General features: G+C 35.4%; 2 protein-coding genes across 3 annotated transcripts in view; both read right to left on the bottom strand.

Moving 5' to 3' along the window:
• The window catches only part of srpk1b (SRSF protein kinase 1b), a 36,920-nt gene extending 33,338 nt beyond the window's left edge, over window positions 1–3,582 (bottom strand). The window contains exons 1-2 of the mRNA XM_059538412.1: window positions 3,458–3,582; window positions 2,507–2,561 (exon numbers count right to left, since the gene is read on the bottom strand). Coding sequence (XP_059394395.1) covers window positions 2,507–2,561; window positions 3,458–3,470 — 68 coding nt within the window. The 5' untranslated portion in view covers window positions 3,471–3,582. The remainder of the gene's footprint in view (window positions 1–2,506; window positions 2,562–3,457) is intronic.
• A 2,923-nt stretch (window positions 3,583–6,505) lies between these two features.
• Window positions 6,506–19,825, bottom strand: part of mapk14b (mitogen-activated protein kinase 14b) — a 30,143-nt gene continuing 16,823 nt past the window's right edge. Inside the window, exons 4-12 of one of the 2 annotated variants that reach the window (XM_059538332.1) lie at window positions 18,839–18,950; window positions 18,321–18,350; window positions 15,838–15,885; window positions 15,517–15,631; window positions 14,508–14,579; window positions 10,449–10,528; window positions 8,207–8,285; window positions 7,156–7,329; window positions 6,506–7,074 (exon numbers count right to left, since the gene is read on the bottom strand). In XM_059538332.1, the coding sequence (XP_059394315.1) occupies window positions 7,007–7,074; window positions 7,156–7,329; window positions 8,207–8,285; window positions 10,449–10,528; window positions 14,508–14,579; window positions 15,517–15,631; window positions 15,838–15,885; window positions 18,321–18,350; window positions 18,839–18,950 (778 nt within the window). In that variant the 3' untranslated portion in view covers window positions 6,506–7,006. Of the gene's footprint in view, window positions 7,075–7,155; window positions 7,330–8,206; window positions 8,286–9,923; window positions 10,004–10,448; window positions 10,529–14,507; window positions 14,580–15,516; window positions 15,632–15,837; window positions 15,886–18,320; window positions 18,351–18,838; window positions 18,951–19,825 lie in introns of both variants that reach the window. The other variant, XM_059538331.1, reaches the window with a different exon arrangement.

Raw genomic sequence — 19,825 nt, 5'->3', positions numbered from 1 at the left:
TATTTCAAGGACATAAGCGGAGCCCAGAGGGCATGTTCCCTTCTTTTTGTGCCTCACCGGAGCATTCGGTAGAGTGTGTGTGAGGGAAAGGGAGAATAAAACACAGGAGGCTTGATGGCTGTCACAAATGCTGTTATGTAACAGCTCTCTTCAAGGCAGATTTGTGGCTGTCCAGTGTTTAAGATAGGAACACACACACATACACCGTGTAGTTTTATCCATTATTTTGTCCCAGAACTTCTGGGTGAATTTTAGTTAATGGAGTTAATGATCTCCATTACATTTGGTTCTCTGATTCTTAAGCGCTGGTTTGTTTTCATTCCATTTTAAGACACAGACGTAGGAGAAATTAGCCAAAAGTAGGGAGAATGGGAACAACACAGTTTCCCTTCCAGAATCAAACCTGCATAACCCACAGCCACAGGTAGTTAAACATCACTTCACATCACTGACCCCCAGCACTGGCCCGGGCCAGAAAAGGAAGAGACGCAGTGTTGCCAAGCAAGCGGTTTTCCCACGGAATTGGGCTACTTTAATACTGTTGCCGGAGGTCGTTATTCATATCCGCGGGTTGAAGCGACTCCAATAACACGATATTTGTCCCCTGGAATGCGAATTTAAGTAGGGGAACCCCACCAAAAATCACGATTTTTAACTGGGGAGCCCCTCGAAATCCAATTGAGCTAGTTTTGTGCTTGTTTTGAATAGCATTTGGGCGGGTTTTCTTGTGAAAACCTGGCAACCCTGATAGAGACGCAACAAGAACGAACTACCAGACTGCAACTTCAGCGTTGACAAGCGGTTGTGTAAGGGAGTTATGGTAGTTAACTCTAGTTTAAACTAATATAAAGAGTGTTATCCGTCATAACGTATTTCGAGAAATAACGCAGACTGGATGAAGGTATTTATCAAATGCAGTAACGTTATACCGGTATCGTTAGTTTAAATGTCTGCGCGTTCGGCTGAACGTATATGCTGGCTAGCCGCTTAGGACAAATGCGCCAGTAGCACTTCAAACGACAAAAACACATGCAATTATGTCAATATGCATGTGATTTTGTAAACACGGCCTTAAATGAGTAATCGTAAAGAGTTGGGGAAAAAAACGGATATAATTTTCAGATATGCAACATGCACGTCAGATTTTAAAGAGGCAGCGCTGCTTTTAAAGTGAAACTTGGTGAAGTCTGTGAAATCATGGAAATGAAAAAGAAATGACTCAACTGTTTTAGTCGCTGATTAACTTTTGTAGCTTGAATAAAGATTAATATATATGGTTTATGTATATACAATTTATAGTTTATGTGAAGATTGTTTTACATTTACTTGTTATATTTATCAGAGCCTAGATAAAGTATAAAAAATAGCTTTTTATTATACTGTAATGGCTAAAATTGAGAGGAAGATGCATTTAATAGAGACATCATCAGCAGTATTATCAAAAATGTGTTAGTAATAAAGAGACTTGGTTAAGAGATGTAATTAAATATATATTTAAAAATACCATCTTTATGCTGTTTCAACATTCCTTTGAAGGTGCAGTGTAAAATTATGACAATATATTAATAATGATTATAATTATTATTATATGATAATAGTGATTATTATAATTTTTTTATTGATTGACAGACAACAAAAATGTTAACCTTTCATAGAGTTGCTGTTGGTAATATTAGTTCATTTTACTACTAAATATACATGTAATTGTAATGAATTATTTTATAGAGGTGAGGGTGAAGTTGGATGCAAAGGACAGACTCTAAAAAGATTGAACCATAGGGTTTAAGAATTAATATTGATTCATCAGAACAGTTTAAAATAAAGAAATTGCTATTGCCGATGCAGTGTCCACACAGCTGACATGTGATGTATCCACATTGCGCACATGACAGTCAAAACACATTATTTGAAAAGGACTAATTAAACATCACATTTTCCGTCAGAGATCTCACCCATCCATGAAGTATCTACAATCGAGACACTTCATAATAAAGTTAACACATTTGGGAATATTTTGAATAAAAAATAAAAAAATAAAAAAAACTTAAGCCTGCTGCTGTGTGTCATCTGACACGCATGACAAATTTTCTTACATCGATTCACTTCAGAATTCACTTTGGTAACCCCAGAGCTGTGTAGAGCACTTTTTATGATGGATGGATGGATGTACGTTTTTGAGCTTCAAAATCTCGACCACTATTTACTGCCATTATAAAGAGCCAGGACATTTTTAATATAACTCTGATTGTATTCATCTGAAAAAAGAAAGTCACATACACCTATAATGTAAATCATGGGGAAATTTGCAGTTTGGGGTGAACTATCCCTTTAATTAAGCTCCATAGAGATGCAATTTTTTTTTGAAGATAAACAATCTCTCCATAGACCACATTATTACTAGTGTTTCCACTATTATAGCACAACCTTAAGTTTTTGAATCATCTTGAGACCTCCTTTCCAACTTCATACCAAGCAATAAACCGGGTCCACACTCGAATTTACTCACTTTTTGCCGGGTTTCTTGGTTTTGGTCCTTTTCTTCCTCGCCTGAAGTGCAAGTACTGTCAAAAACACATAAAGTTTTATTTAGGCACTTCTTAAAAACTATTTGGTAAAAACTAAACTATCAATCTATAATACAGATAAAATTAATAACTCTTTTATGTTAGAAGACCAGTATTAGGACATTATGTCGACACAAAACCACCATCAAAAGTTGGTAAAATTATAGTTAAGGTACTTAAACACTGCTACATATCCAACAATGGTCACTTCATGAGCGAAAACGATAGATTAGACCCAAAACAACAGAAAAATAAGTAGGGTATATTTGAAAAGATTATTATAGTTCCCAAATTCCATAAAAGTTGATTATGCTTTTACAGTAACGTTACACAGTAATGTGGCGGTTAAATAGGCGGTAACGTTAACCATCGTCAACAAAATAGATTTGGGCGGCTTTATCGGTTTATGCTGATAGCATTTTGTTGACACACAAACAACAATGAAAGTAGAATAAAACACATTTATGATAAACATATCGTAATTCTTTAAGTCGAACGAAAACGAGAAAGCAGCTAGCAAAAGCTCACAAGGAGACTGCAAGAAAACACATGAATATCTATATAAGGTATATAACTACTGCATCAAACAGCGATTACAATCAGAGGCACGCTAAAAAAAGACTCATAACGTTACATAAGCAACAATTGTCCGCGTTGCTGGTAAACTGTGCAATATAAGCAGATGTTGCTGTATAGCCGCAGTATTGTTATGTTAGCAGCAGCTAAACACACATGGGCTTTTGTCTCTATCAGCACATACTGGGAGATCTCGCAGCGCGAAGTACACAACACAGATATGATTCAGACTGGATGCTATGTTTACTTATGTTTATAAGTACGCTGTTGCAACAGGTAGTTGTGGGGAACAGTAGTTAGCTCGTTTTGATGCTCACCTTTCCTCTCCATGCTGCTGTGCTGCACCGGCGGCTAAGTGCTCTCAGTCACTCACATGTAACGGTCCGCGCATGCGCAGTTGCGCACAAAAGTTCCCCCATCAACAACTGAACAGAGCTACAGTGTGTCACACCCACATCATCATCACGTGCACTTACACGAGCCCAACACAGACAAGGTTTTGAGTCTACAGTCGAGGCTGTGGGGTGAACAAGGGACTATTCAGACAAGAGTCTGAGTGTATAAATATATTTTAAATACATTAATACATGTTAAACCCTCTGTCTGGTGCTGTTCAGTCATTCTTTTTCTTTCTTTTTTTTTAGAATTTCATCGAAACTTGGTAATGGTTTTGCCACTTTGTTAACACTCCACACAAACACAGCTCATTTCGAAGATATCAACCTCAAATTTGGAACACAACTTTAAAAGTATGTCTTTGATTTTCTCGGCAGTTTTAGAGTAAAACATATTTTGCTAAATATTTAATGTCAAATTGAAAAAATAGTATTTTGTGCATTTTTATAATAACTTCTTAAACATTTTTTGGCCTTTTTATTTTTTACTTCATCAATTATCTGCCACCTGTTTTTCTAAATAAATAATAAATGTATCATAGCCATTCCATAAATGTAATTTACTACCATAAATCACCTTAAAAATAGAAATACGTGATCAAACTAAAATATAATGCATTAATTTCAATAAGGAAAAAAAGGTAATTTTTGAACAAGTATAGCACCATATACATATGTTCAATGTTGTGTGTGTGTTTAACAGTATTTCATAATTCAGCTATTTTTCTCAAATCATTGTCAATCAGTACAGTTTCCTGTAAGGATTTACACAATGCAATCCCAGCATGCACGCTCTGCTATTGGGGCACGTTGTCACAAACTGACAAAAAGTGATGAATTAAAATGAAGACTTATCTTGTATGTTCCTCTGCATACATTTTTTTTATAGGTCCATCACATTATTTTACTCCTTTGATGAGTTTACTGAGCTAAATGGTGACTCATAAATTAAGAATTGCGGTGTGGGTTGCGGTAATCTGCAACAGTTTACATATTATGTAACATTATTTCACACTTCAGGCGTTTTGAGTGTGTATTATGAGGAATTACCACTTGGTGGCAGTATTTTTCAAAAAATAGTGTGCACTGACACAACTTCACATTATTCCTTTTTCATTATTATTATTTTTGCGCAAAAGACATACCAAATAATGAGTGTTGTGAAAAATAATTGCCCTTATTCCTGTTCAGCAGTGGAGGTTCACAGACCACAAAACTTGTGTGTGAATGAAGAAAAGCCGGTTAAATACACAAAAAAGGCCCTACAGTAATCTCTTTTCCATGAAAAATGGATTCCATGCGACAAAATGAAGTATAAACCAGGTTGAATGGATTTTACTGCTTGATGCACCACAGACTGACACGTTTAGTGATTTTTCACTCGTCAGAAAACAGTAAATATGCATACAAACCAACAATCCCCACATATAATACATGCTGAACACAGAAAATCATTTTATTGCTGCATAAAATCAAGTGATGATAATATACAGTGAAAAAGAAAACACTTTAAAAATAATCTTTAACAACTGATACAATAAGTTAGACGCCCAGCTGTGCTTGAGAAAACACATATCTGACGAGACATTCTTCTGTCTGGGCTGTTAGATTAAGATCATCGTGCTGAACAGAAAAGCAGAATATTGGCTCAGGTTCTTTCACTTTTGCAAACATGAACTCTCTGGCTGAACGTCTTTCCCAGTGCAAGCAAAAATAAAGGGGAACTATATTTTATTGTGGACCAAATTTTCTCGCTAGTGGAGCTGTTCTGTTAATCAACTAGATCCCTATTTTAAACCAATTTCTCCCAATTTACATAAATAATACATTAATGAGGGGAGAAACTATGCTCTAGTGTAGCTAAAGCATCAGTTCCTTCAACAAGAGTGAAGAGAACAGCAAGCGTTTGAAGAACTGGCAGAAAGTCAGGCAGCTAACAAGAGTAAATCATACAAAAACCAGTCAAAAACATGTCCAAACCATATTTCACCACAAATACAACTAAAATATTTTTATAGATAGTAAAAAAAAAAAAAAAAAAAAAAAGGAAGCATATCTTGATTATATTTACAATTTTTAAATTCAGATCAATATATATTAAAAAAAAAAAAAAAACTTACAACAAATATTACAAATAATATCACCACATTACAGAAATGAGAATTGTTTTTGTTTTTTTGCATTATGGTAATGTATGTAAGTACGGAACAAATCATTAATATATAAATAATAATGTAAAAAACAATTAATGATTGTTAAGACATAATTATTGACTTCATGCAAAATATTTTTCTCTATATTTAAAATATATTTAAAACCATTTTCTTCTGATTTTGTAGTTGATTATGATCTGGCCATGTTCTGAAGAGGTTTCGTGAGATTCACCCATAATATTTTATATGTAAAAAAGTTGTGAGTAATTTTATATTCTCACTTTAGCACTGACCCACCACGTATTTTTTTTTTTTTTTTTTTTCTAAATATTTCCCAATGCATTTTCAGAACAAGCATATCTGCATTCATTCATGTAAAGAGCATGAATTTTGTTTGTGTGATCTATTATTGTAAGAGACCGACAGAAGAACATTACGTCTAGATTTACTCTTCCGTTTACATTCTACACAGAGCACTAAATAACAGTTTCATTCTCTTTAGGTGACAGCTTTCACTCTTGAGCTCGTTCGCTTGCCATTTATAATGCAGATCACACTCTGTGATGCGTGGCTGGCTGCCAATACTGAAGAGAACTGATGGTTGTCGTTAATGTACAGCAGTGCCATTTTATTTACATATCTAAAACTTAGTATTCTGACAGTACTCGAGTTTTTCTGGCCTCTATTTATTGTGTAGGCTACAAGCGGAGTCCGGAGGTAATTTTCTTGTTTCCCCAGAGAAAGAATATGAAACGTTGAGCTTAAAATGCAGTTTTGACTTTGACTTTGATGTTTTTTGTGTGTGGTTCTGTGTGTGTGTGTGTGTGTGTGTGTGTGTGTGTGTTCTGTCCAAAAAAGTCGTTAAAGGGATAGTTACCCCAAAAATGAAAATGTTGTCATTTTCTCACCCTGAAGTCATTCCAATCAGGTATGAGTGACTGAACAGTTGCCAATAGCCATTGACTTCCAATAATACTATGGAAGTCAATGGCTACCAGAAACTGTTTGGTTACCAACATTCTTCAAAATATCTTCTGTTTTGTTCAACAGATGAAAGAAACTCATACAGGTTTAGAAAAACACGAGGCAAGTAAATGAAGACATTATGTGGGCTTTAACTGACTGGGGCACAGGACACAAAGCCTTACATTCTCTCTGTCCTGTTTTAAAAGTTTGCATGTTTTTTTCTTCGCCCTTATTTGACAGAGCGTCTATGAAGGCATGGATGAGCGGTCTCAGAACATGAGGAAGCCAGCACTGGCAGGCACTTGAATGTCATTTTCCTGTATGAATGAAGGTCCTGGAGGTGGAGCAGCCTTCACGACTCCATCTCGTCTCCGTCGAACACGGGAGGCTCGAAGCTGATCACCTCTTCATACGTGAGCCCTGCGGACACACACTGTCTGTTAAAAAGAGCTGACAACAAGCACAACTGTTGCATGGCAGAGCAAAGCAGTGCAGGCTCACGTTTCCACTCTTCGATGTCCAGATCGCGGCTCTCGAAGCTCTGGTCGTAGGGCTCTGCCTCGGGCTCATCGTCCGGGTCGTGGTACTGGGCGAAGTACGGGTGCGCGAGAGCCTGCGACGCAGTTATCCGTTTATCTGTGTCCAAAACGAGCATCTTCTCCAGCAGGTCCACAGCTGAAACAGATAACGCAGGGCAGGGCCTCAAAAAGTTATATTCGCAGCTTATTATGTGCGCAATTTATACTGTGTGAGAAAATATTGAATATTATGAAAACATGTTTTTGTAAAAGTATTAAATTATATTAGCATTTTACATTTTTTAGAGCTTATATACTGTCACTTTACAAAAAAACGAATTAAACAAATATTTTAGTAGACTTTTAGCATTTTTACTAATGGTTTTGAATGGTTTATGCAAAACAAGGCAGCTTTTTTTTTTTTGGACCAAAAATACTGTAACAGTAACAATATTTGTAAACATTATTATAATTTAAAGACACTGTTTTCTATTTGAATATGTTTTAAAATATAATTTATTCTTGTGATGCAAAGCTGAATTTTCAGCATCATTCCTCCAGTCCTCAGTGTCACATGATCCTTCATAAATCATTTTAATATGCTGATTCGAAAAAAAAAAATATGATGTATTGTACAACGAATACATGTATTATTATCATCATCAATGTTGAAAACAGTTTAAATAGAAAGTTGTTGAATTTTAAGAAAATCATTTATACAATTTTACTGTCACTTTTGATCAATTTAATTAAAGTATGTAGTAGTATGTATTATATATAAAAAATAAACAAATACACATTTCCTTTATTTTTATATTTAATATAAAAGTTTAAAATAGAAATCAGACTTGTTTATTTATAGTAGTTATAAACGAAGGCTGTCAAAAATTATATCATTGTTATTTACTTCATGATTTCTGACTAGAAATAATAAATGATTTCATTAAACAGTAAATCATTGTTGTTGCTCAGCTCTTCTTCTGGCCGGTTCTGAAAGAGATCTAGGTGATGTGAAATAAAGCCAGAATTGTTACCCATTGGGTTTGCACCAACAAACACATCTGCGAAGTTCCTCTTGGGCATATAAGGAAGAGAATTGATGTAGTTCCTGGCCTGTTGATAAAAAAAAAAAAAAAAAAAACATTAAATGATAACATATAATTATTAAAATAAGGAATTATAGTCAAAATAAGGACTAAATCCAGGACAAAGAAGAGCAAACAAAAACGGCTAAGAAAAAAACATGACAATCTAGAGTGCTGCACGGATGACATATTTCTGTAGACCAAAACGTGTGAAACAAATTAGCATGTTAGCACTCATGAATCCATCGTCCTGAAGCCACTGGGTTTTTTTTAAATGGCTTCTGGATAAATGGCTGAAATAAGGTCAAAATTATATGTAATTATTGGGTTTATACAAGATCAAGATATTTACATGATTTATTCTTCAACATAAAATCCATCAGTAAAACCCTGTGAATTTTTCCTTGGCTTAAAAAAGGTGGATGATGAGACTACAGAGGCTCTCAACGGCTTTAAACGCCATCTAATCAACTTTCACAGCCTTGCTGTGTTAACTACAACTTTCAGAGCAAATGTTTCTAAAACGAAGACTGAAAGGGTTTAATGGTGGTGATGTTGAAGTCATGTAACTTTGGTGAAGTTCATTTCGATTTTCAAAATTCATTTCAAAATTCATAAAATTGAGAATTGAGAAGATTATGAACAAAACATGTAACAATAATAAACTATTGTTGGTCACTTATTTTCAGCAATAATCATTGGAGAAATCCTATTGGGTTTTTGTCGAGGGAAACTTCAAGCCTGGCCTACACAAATCTGTCATCTCTGTGCTCTGTTGAGATCAAGAATTAATCTTAGCCTAAATTATTTAGTGCAAAATGAATCCATATGTGACCCTGGACGACAAAACCAGTCATAAGGGTCAATTATTTTAAATTGAGATTTATACATTATATGAGAGATGAATAACTAAGCTTTCCATTGATGTATGGTTAGTTAGAATAGGACAATATTCAGCCGAAATACAACTATTTGAAAGAAAATCTAAATATGGAGAAAAAACTGCCTTTAAATTTGTCCAGATGAAGTCCTTAGCAATGCATACTACTAATCAGAAATTAATTTATGGTAGGAAATTTACAAAATGTCTTCATGGAACACTTTACTTAATATCCTAATGATTTTTGGCATAAAAGAAAAATCTATCATTTTGACCCATCCAGTGTATATTATGACTGGTTTTGTGCTCCAGGGTCACATAAATATATAAATGTCATTGATATTTTATATCTAATGCAATGGTCTTCACACTGTTAAAATGTGCAAATGTTTTTTGGGCCAATGTCTGTTCAACCAGAAACATTATATTTCTTCTGGAATATTAATCTCTATCTTGACCTCAAATAATAGGCACCAGAGCGACTGCAAGTTAAACAAACATGGCTTTTGTTTACTGCACGAAACATTCACCGTAGTATGTTAGAGCTCAAGCAGTCTGAACTCACTATAAGCTCAGCCTTGCAGTAAACCCTAAAACTGCAGTGGCTGGAAATTAGGTCAGACGTGTTGCAAACGAAAAGCAGGCAGTAGTTGGAAAAGAGGGAGGTTGAGAGGGGTTTGAAAAAAAAAAAAATGACCAATGCAAATAGAAAAGAGTCACATGGGGAAACGTAGTCACTCGTCTCAGAGCGGCCCGTGTCTGGAGGATTTTCTGCCACATTCTCACCTCGTGGCTCGGCATCCTGCTTATTAGAGAGGTCGGCGGGGTTCCCGTCAGTCGCATTATCTGCTGAAGCTGGTTTATATCTTGGGGAACCCAGGTCAAGGGGTGTACGATAAAATACACTCACAAATATGAGTGGGAAAACAGGAAAACAATGCGAGCAATCAGTTTGCTTTACATTGCGGCTTGTTGCAGAGAAGGGGAAAAACAGGACAGGAAGAAGAGGAGGAGCAACACATATGTTAGATAAGACCCATGCATCCCATGTGAATCAGTCTAGTGTTGATAAAGACACAGGAAGTGCAGGACGCAGAAGAGCGAGCATTGCTTTACATCCTTAAACGTGGGCTGATTTTGCTAAATCATCTGCCAGCTATCTGACAACTACTGTCTATTTTAAGATGATTGCATAACTAGTAGTTCATGCAAGTGAATAAGCAAGGGGAAAAAATGATGCGACATGAGTGACTGAAGCAAGCAGAAAGGATGGCCATGTCGGCATTACGACTCAGAGAGAGTCAAACTCACAGACTCTGAAGAGATTTTCATCAAGAGCTCTGGCTCTGGGGGTCCGACGAGCATCAAGATAAGCTTCAACTGATCAATATCTTTAAAAGCAAAATAAAGGAAAATGCAGGGAACGGGGTGACTATGAAAGCAGGGACTGGGGAAAAGGAAAAAACAGTAAAAAAAAATTTTAACAAAAGAATAAAAATGGCACAGAAAAATGGGATAAAGGAAGAAATAAAACTGAGTCATGATTGGTTCAGTGACATGCACTCTGCAAAAACAATGCATGGAGCTCACACCACTTCTCAGGTAGTTGCCAGAGCAGATGTAAGCTAGGTCTGACTTAATGCAAGAGTGTGTCAGGCAGATGTGAACATGACTCTGACCACATTTGCATGCACATCTACTGATTACAGTTCATATTTGGATTAAGCTAATATTCTGAGAAGGTTATTGTTCAACGAAGACGACAACGAATAATATTCGTGAACGAATAGTTCTTCTGTGACCAAGACAAACGTTGACGAGCTAAAACTAATATCTGATGATAAAAACGATGACGAAATGTATGCCGTGTCTCCGTTAACAAGAACATTAATTGTCAACAAGACCAAAAAAGACATCATTTATTCAACTTTTCCCAAATTCAATCCTTGATTCAAATTTCTCATAAGCTTAATTGATTTGGTCTAAAGAGAGAAGAATTCATGACTATTTTTGTTTGAAGACTACATATAAAATAGCTACCAAAATAAATGTCTGTAACTGCAGTTTGACGAAAATTAATAAGTAAAAAAAAAAAAAAATGCAATGATTTTCCGTCGACTTAAACTATTAAAGACTCAAATGACTAAAATGTGAATAAGACTATTAAGCATTTTCGTCTCAAGATAAAGACTGAATCAAAAATGCCTGTCAAAATAACACTGGTTTACAGAAGAGACTTACTTAAATAAAATAAAATAAATAATTCCTATCTTCAAAAGTGTATTTTATCAATTCATTTTTCAGAACCCTACAGTAATATCACCAAGAATTACTTTTCATTGACATATAACACATAAAAGTGAAATATATATTCAGATTTGGAGGATATTGCAAAAATAAAAATGTTTACATGATCCAAATTCTTGATGAATTCATGCAGATTTCTAGAAACCAAAATATTGGCTTGCATTAAGCTTATAACCTCGTTACGCTTAATGCATTTACATCGTTTATAAAACTGTAATATTCTTACATGATCCAAACATGTCCGCTAGCATAATCAGAATATGATCAAATTCTGATTGATATAGGAATATTTCTATGCCTGTAAATGCAGTCAGTGAAAACTTGTGAATATGTTCAACACGTGAATGTGACATGAAGGTGTGAGCTGCAGCAAAGTGGCCTAGTTCTACACTGACTTCTGATCAAATCTGGCAAAGACTGGCGGATGCTAGTAAAAATCCCAAACAATCATGAAAAAAGAGAAGTCAAAAGTTGACTGAACAGTGTTTGCAAGCAAGTAGATGACATTAGGGTAGTTAATTCATGCAGTCAGAAACATGCTTAAATGCTGCAAGTCAACATTCAGCAATTACATGCAAGACTTAGTGCATCAAAGTATACTGTGTGTGCACACTTTAAAATCTTTTTTTGTGTGTGGATTTAAAGGCATAGTGTAGCAAAAAAATTATCATTTACTCACTCTCATGCTGTTCAAGACACAAAAAGAGATATTTTGGAGAACGTATAAGCTGCTCATTTCTTTACAATGAAAGTAAATGGACACAGGGGCTGTCAAGCTCCAAAAATGACAAACAAAAAAAAGGCAAATATGATTTTCTATGTCCCAAGTCTTGTGAAATCATATGATAGCTTTTAATTGAAGTTTAAATTGTTATTTGCTGAAAAGCTTACCCCCAGCAGGGAACACACTCTGCATTTGTGAATGTGCCTCCTATAACTCAAACACAAATAGAGTTTTAAGCTCTGATATACAGCTGGATTGCTCGTGAGTAGTGCTATCAAACGATTAATCACGATTAATCACATCTGAAATAAGTTTTTGTTTGCATAATATGAGTGTTTACTGTGTATATTAATTATGTATATATAAATACACACACATGCATGTATATATTTCAAAAAATATCTTACGTTTATTTATTAAATGTTTATATATGATATAATCTATATGAACATAAATATTTTCTAAATATATGCTGTATTTTTGTCTTATATATATATTATATATATATTATATATATATAATAGATATACACAGACAGTACACACACACACATATTAAGTAAACAAAAACCTTTATTTTGCATGCGATTAATCATGATTAATCGTTTGACAGCACTACTCATGACACCACCGAGGTGCCATATTGGAATTTCCTAGTTTTACTAAACATTCTACTGAGTTAATAGGAAATTTTATATTTTTTATGAGAAAAATACATAAAGAGTCAGCATTTTTATAACAGAAGCACATTCTTACAAATGCAAATGTCTTAAGCGTGTTAACAGCATGCAATTTAAAGCATGAAGTTTGATTCAAAATTAATTGATTAAATTAATAATTCAATGTATACATAACATTTCTCCTGCATAGTAAAATGCCACAGAATGTGCGTGATCTTAAAGAGTATGAAGTAGATGATGCTTAATCGGGAAATAAAACACACGAATCTTAACTTATTCAGAAAAGTAATGCCGAGTACATAAGCTAAGGATTTAAAACATGAAGCTTAATTTCCACGATGATGCATGGTAACCTTTGAATTTCAAGACAATGTAGTGCAATATAGTACCAGATGCTTGTATTGTATCTATTCGAATCGATTTCTGACACTAATACCAGATATGTGTTTATGTTTAATACTTCCTGCATAATTATGTACGAAAAGAAACATATTTTGTGTTGGATAAGTTACCCAAGTCATCAGTGTACAGCATCACCCTAAAGCACAGTTTTGGAGAGTATCACATACATAAACAATGCTGTCTATAGGAGGGTCAGAGAGCTCTCAGATTTCATCAAAAATATCTTAAACTGTGTTCCGAAGATGAATGAAGGTCTTACGGGTTTGGAACGACATGAGGGTGAGTAATAATGACAGAACTTTCATTTTTGGGTGAACTAACCCTTTAAGGTCAAGGTTATATCCCTGTCAGTCAGTGATGCCCTCTGCTGTTAGGGAATAGTAATATGGCCACTTAAGCACTTCGGGTGGCAACAACGTCTATAGGCAGTTTAGAATGCAATGAGTCGGTAACACTTTATTTTAAGGTGTCCCAATTACACGTTATATGTACTTACTATTATAATTACAATAAATTATGCATAATTACATGCAATTATCCCTAAACTAAAACCTCATCTTAACACTAATCATATAGTAAGTGCATGTAGTTCATTAATATTACTCAGTACTTAATTACACTGTAACAAGAACACCTTAAAATAAAGTGTAACCATCCAGTCATTATATAGATCAGTGGTTTTCTGTTAAACCTAAGCTGGAGACAAACACACACAAAAAGACAAATGCACAAAGAAAGCTGATAATCTGCATGTCTTGGCAACCAAAAAACTACTTTATCCTAATCTAATTTTTCACAGGCTTCCTTGAAATGCAGATCACACTTCCTCCCTCGAAAGGCCAGGACCCTGTTTAACGTGTTCTGAATGTAATGTATGAGCGTGTTGTATTTTTCACAGTGGGTTTGATTCGACAACCTCGCTCACTAGAACAGAAGCAGCAAATCATTAAGATTCCCAGAGCGGCGCACGCTGTGCTTTGTCCTTTAAGACCAAGCGAAGTTCATGTTTTTTGTCAACAGGACCATCAGGCAGTGTGACTCACTGGGAGGCAGCGGGAACGACTCTAGCTGACTCATTCCCCTCAGGATCGCTGCCTCTCTATGAATTAGATCCAGCTGACATGCGTAGGTGTCTTTTTCACACTTGCAAAGAGGGGAGGGAGGGATCGGGCAATGCATGCCAAAAATGTCAAACATCTAAAGGGTATTTCCAGAAAGAGAGATTTGGGGCAGGGGTTGAATGAAGGGGAAAGGATACGATCGGTGCCGGGAAACAGGGTCCGTCCTGTGAGGAGCTCAGCCATTATGCAGCCCACCGACCAGATGTCCACTACAACACAAAACAAAAACCCTCTTCTCATTCACTGAAGTAACATACACTCTGTTAAAGACAAAACAAAATCCATTTTCTTAAAGGGATAGTTCACCCCAAAATGTAAGTTGTTATAATTTACTCATCCTCATGTTGTTTGTAAACCTGTAAGAGTTTCTTTCTTATGTTGAACACAAACGTAGAAATTCTGAAGAATGAGGGTATTCAAACAGTTGATTGTGCCCACTGACGTTCATAGTATTTCTTTCCCTTCTATGGAAGTCAATGGGGGCCAAGAACTGTCAAAATATCTCCTTTTGTGTTCAACTTTTCCATACAGGTTTGGAACGAATCATTTTCTGGTGAACTATTCCTTTAAATGCCCCTAGTCTTAACGTGTAAAATTCATCAGTGCATGTTATTTTAACAAAAAAAAAAAAAAAACCACACAAGTGGGGAATAATGGACAATGGAACATTGCATTATTAAGAAATATCCAAATGTAAGGTGAATCAGCTGCAATGTGCATTCATTTTCAACTATTCATATACTATTATTCAAATGGCATTATATAATTTATACGCTTTCATTTTTGTAGTTTCGATATATGAGACGATATGCATCTGTAATATGATCAACAAACATACAAAAAAATTCCTAGCTGTGCAGAAAATGTATCAATGTGAATCAAGAAATTGATCAATAAGAATTTACCGAATAAATAGAAATTAAAACCAAAAAAACGAATTATGCAATATTGTGGTATAAAGTAGAAGCATTTTTGCTAATGTGATTAAGACTGCATGAGCAGGAAAAAAATAATACAACCAAAAACACTGCCCATTTTAAACATTCAATCATATCCTCATGAATAATATAAAATCCCATCCTACATTATTTCCAGCTGAATATTCTTTTTTAGCCAGTGAAGTGATTTGTGAATGCTGTTTCTGACCTGTCATGTTGTAGTGCATCCAGTTGAGCATGATCTCTGGGGCACGGTACCATCGGGTGGCAACGTATCCCGTCATTTCATCATCAGTCAGCCGGGCCAGCCCAAAGTCCAGAATCTGAGCAGAATCAGAGTAAGGATTAGCCTTAAACTACACTTATCAGCACTCATATTACACTGTGTGCCTCAGTGTTTGCCCGACTATAAACCCACGGTTGGTCAACATAATAAGATAATAATAACAGATGTCACAGTGGAAAAAGCATCAGATGATGATGATGATGACGGCAGAGATCTTGGCAATCATTGCAAGCTTGCTCTCACCTTGAGTTCACAGTCTTCATTTACAGCCAAGTTACTGGGTTTAAGATCCTGTATTATGGGAAAAGATGAACAGATAGATAAAATAAGTCAGAATTACTTTTGACTTTTCATAATGTTTTCATACTAATGGTCATCATGCACTAATAGAAGTCATCCTGTGGAGCTAAAATCATGTCACGGCAGAAATAACCTTAATTCTAAACTATAAAGGTGTTTGTGCAGAGGAGGCCGTAAAGCCAGATCTGCGCAAAACCTGCAATAAAACTCTTAAAATATTTTTTTTTTTTTCGGACTGACAGCTGTACGTTTCACTCAAATCTGCCTTTCCATCCCTACACATCTTAAAGCAACAGTTCACCAAAAAATTACTCACCTTCAGGCCATCCAAGTTGTAGAGGAGTTTGTTTCTTCATCAGAACAGATTTGGAGAAATGTAGAATTACATCACTTACTCACTAATGAATCCTCCACAGTGAATGGGTGCCGCAGAATGAGAGTCCAAACAGCTGATAAAAACATCCACAAGTAATCCACAGCACTCCGGTCCATCGGTTAACATTTTGTGAAGTGAAAAGATGTGTTTGTAAGATGTGTTTTTTTTTTTTTTTTACTTTAAACCGTTGCTTCCAGGAATAGTTATCTTGTCTGAATCAGGAGTGAAATATGCACAAATCAAGCACCGTTTACAAGCAAACTAAAATATTTATGGATTTTGATGAGAGGGACAACAGGGACAACATTATGGACTCACATTTTGACCAGACATGATGGTTTGAAGTTAAAAAGTTTAATGGTGGATTTGTTTCTTACAAACACATAGCTGTTCACTTCACAAGGCATTAATTGATGGACTGGAGTGGTGTGGATTACTGTGATCAATACGTTTGGACTCTCATTCTGACGGCACCCATTCACTGCAGTGGATCCACTGGTGAGCAAGTGACGGAATTGTACATTTCTCTAAATATGTTCTGATGAAAAAACAAACTCATCTACATCTTGGTTGGCCTGAGGGCATGGCCGTAGCCAGCTATGAGGTCACCGAGGTCTGGACCTCGGTAAATTTTTCATGTTCGAAAATAAAATTTGTTCTCTGATTGAATAATTTGCTGCTAAACTCCTCATATGAATGTCTGCATGTATAATTCAGAATGTTTAGCGTCCATGGTATGAAAATAATCACTGCGAGGCGCTTCCGAAGTGAACGAGTCTACAGTTAGTTGTGAGCGAGTGAGAGCGCGAGATGCTGTTGCCAGATCCAGCTTGTGTTTTTGACTCGTTTTTCCACTTAAAGTAGGAAGTTGCGATGTAGGGTCAGTAATAACTTTATCGTATCTAATTTCCAAAATATGTGAAATAATTTCAGTTTATTTTATTTATTTATAAGTTTCTGTTTATTTTAATAGCAACATCTGGCAACACAGCATCGCCGATATTAGTCTGCCAGTAATCAAAAAAGGCAGCGGCTATTTACACTAAGTGCAAATATCTATAGATTATATTTATACTATGTTAAAATAGCAGGATTTTCTGCTATTTATACTACTTACTGCAAATAGTGGCAATTATCTTCACCTCAGTATTGTAGTACATTATGAAACGGTATGCAATAATAACTTACCGTGTCTAATTTAATGGATGCCACCTTATTTGGACAATAAAGCCCTCCCTAAACCCACCCTTAACTTTTTGATTATTTATTTAATTTTCATAGAAAATAAATGCTTTTCTGATGTGATTTGAAATTGGAAAAGGGAGAACATTGTTTGCCAAAAGGCGGATTCGAACCCGGGTCGAACACGTTAAAATATATATGTCTTACGCTTTACCTTCTGCACCATAGGAACTGACTGTCAGGTGTTTTCTTTTATAATCTTGACACGCTTGGTGAGAAATATGTACGTGTGCATGAACAATAAATAACTGATAAAATTATAAATTACAAATTTTTGATGCAATAAATGGGGTATAACTAAAAAATGAGCATCCCTCCAAAAACATCTACATTTCTGTCTCTTCTTCAAGTGTTAGAGTAACATATATAATTAAGTTGTATTTATAGGGGTTATTATAGCACAATTCTATAATAAGGGGGTTATTATAGAAACCCCCCGGACCTCACTAATTTTCAAAGCCTGGCTACGGTGACTGAGGGTGAGTAATTTTCAGCAAATTCTCATTTTTTAATGGAACTATTATTTTAATAATTCAGTGATTCAGCATAAAATTGAATAAATTAATCACTGAAGTGAATTTCTAAAGTAAGGACTCTAAATATTTTATTATGAAAGGTGTTATAAAATACTGCCATATATAATTTACAAAAAAAAAACTTTAATATTTAATAAAATATCTGGATTATAAAAAAAAAAAATGCTTCCAAAATATGACACTGAAACAACACCAGAGACTATTTTAAAAGTAATAACCCCACACTGCTCATAAATAAATGATGTAATGAACAGAAAGTGTGGTCTACTCACTCTGTGGATGATGTCTGCTGAGTGAATATACTGTGGAGATAAAGACAGATGAACTCACTTCAGTCAAATACAGAGATCAATGAGAAGCAGTTACTTGAAGAACAGACGTCTAAGTGGAGCACACTTCAAAATCAACACAGTCCTTCATACTCTAGCTCATACACTACAAACACAGCATTCTACATAATCAGAACACTACATAAGTGCTCAATTATTATCTTTTACTTTAACATCAGAGAGAGTGAACTATAGCAATTGTGCAGTGAATGATGAAGCATTAAAAGAAAAAAAAAAGGTTAACTTAAGGTCACAAAGTAACATGAAAGGTCTTTTCTTCTGTGTTGTGACATATCTGAGAGAAAAAGATTATTGAACAAGATAAAATAGTAGGGTGGTAACTTCTGTCCATCGCTTGTTGATTGGATAGAGGCAGATCTTATTATAAATATTAATTTAGGCTCCCATTACGTTGAGCAATTACAACCAAGTGAAAGTGAAAACAGTGGGTTGGGCCTAACCTTCAGGCCTCGCAGGATCTGATAAATGAGGAACTGGACGTGATCATCTGTCAGCTTCTGGCACTTGACGATATTATTGAGGTCTGCTCCCATGAGGTGGGTCACCAGATACCTGTTAAACAGTACAGCATTAACCCAACAGACCTGTTTAGTGATGCAACCAAATTCTGGTAACCAAGATTATTCAGCCAAAAAAGAATTTCTGGTTTAAGGCTAAAAAGTTTTAGAGATAGTTTTTAAGGGGCCAAAGGATGATGTGTAATTAGAGCTTATCTGGCGGTGGCACTTCAAGTTTCTATTTCAAATACACAAAGTGGAGGTGTCAATGCTAGGACTATGCTGACAATATTGTTTTCTCAATTTCAATTGATATTCATTTTGAGAACCAAGATTTTTTTTTGTCTATGCCGTTCAGTCCATCCGGTATTTGGAATAAAGCTTTGTGAATAAACCTTAAAGACATTTAAACTGTAAATAAGGCAGTTTTTATGTCAACTTTATACTGTCCACATTAGTTAGTGTGTAATGTTGGTGTTTGAGCATAAACAATATCCGCAAGTTATGAAGCTGAAAATTCAATGCGTAGGGACTACAACAAGTTACTTCCTGGGTTTGTGACATCACAAACCCAGATAAACCCCGCCCCTGGGAAAAGCTAGCAAAGGGGGCGAGGCCATGCTTCACTTCTTTAGAGATGAGGAAGAGAAAACTAGAGGTGCACTTGAAAATCTCTTCAAATATGAATCAATATTCTAATGATACTAATGGATTCACAAGTTTCAAAATCAATGTACTAAAGCAGCCAATCTTAATACTGTTCCTTAATGCGGTTCTTCTTTACCAGCCCCACTCCAGATTAAAAACTATGGGACAGAGAGGCTTCAATTTGGATCCTGGTATTTGGGTAAAAAAAATCATTCGCTAGTCCAGAATGACATCTAGCACAACCAATTATCTTGTCCGTGCACAGATGGGAAGGGTGGAATG

The sequence above is a fragment of the Carassius carassius genome, chromosome 44 (assembly GCF_963082965.1).
Source record: "Carassius carassius chromosome 44, fCarCar2.1, whole genome shotgun sequence".
In the NCBI taxonomy this organism is placed as follows: Eukaryota; Metazoa; Chordata; class Actinopteri; order Cypriniformes; family Cyprinidae; genus Carassius; species Carassius carassius.
The sequence above is the reverse complement of the archived record's forward strand: the minus strand, read 5'-3'. Positions and strand labels throughout refer to the sequence as shown.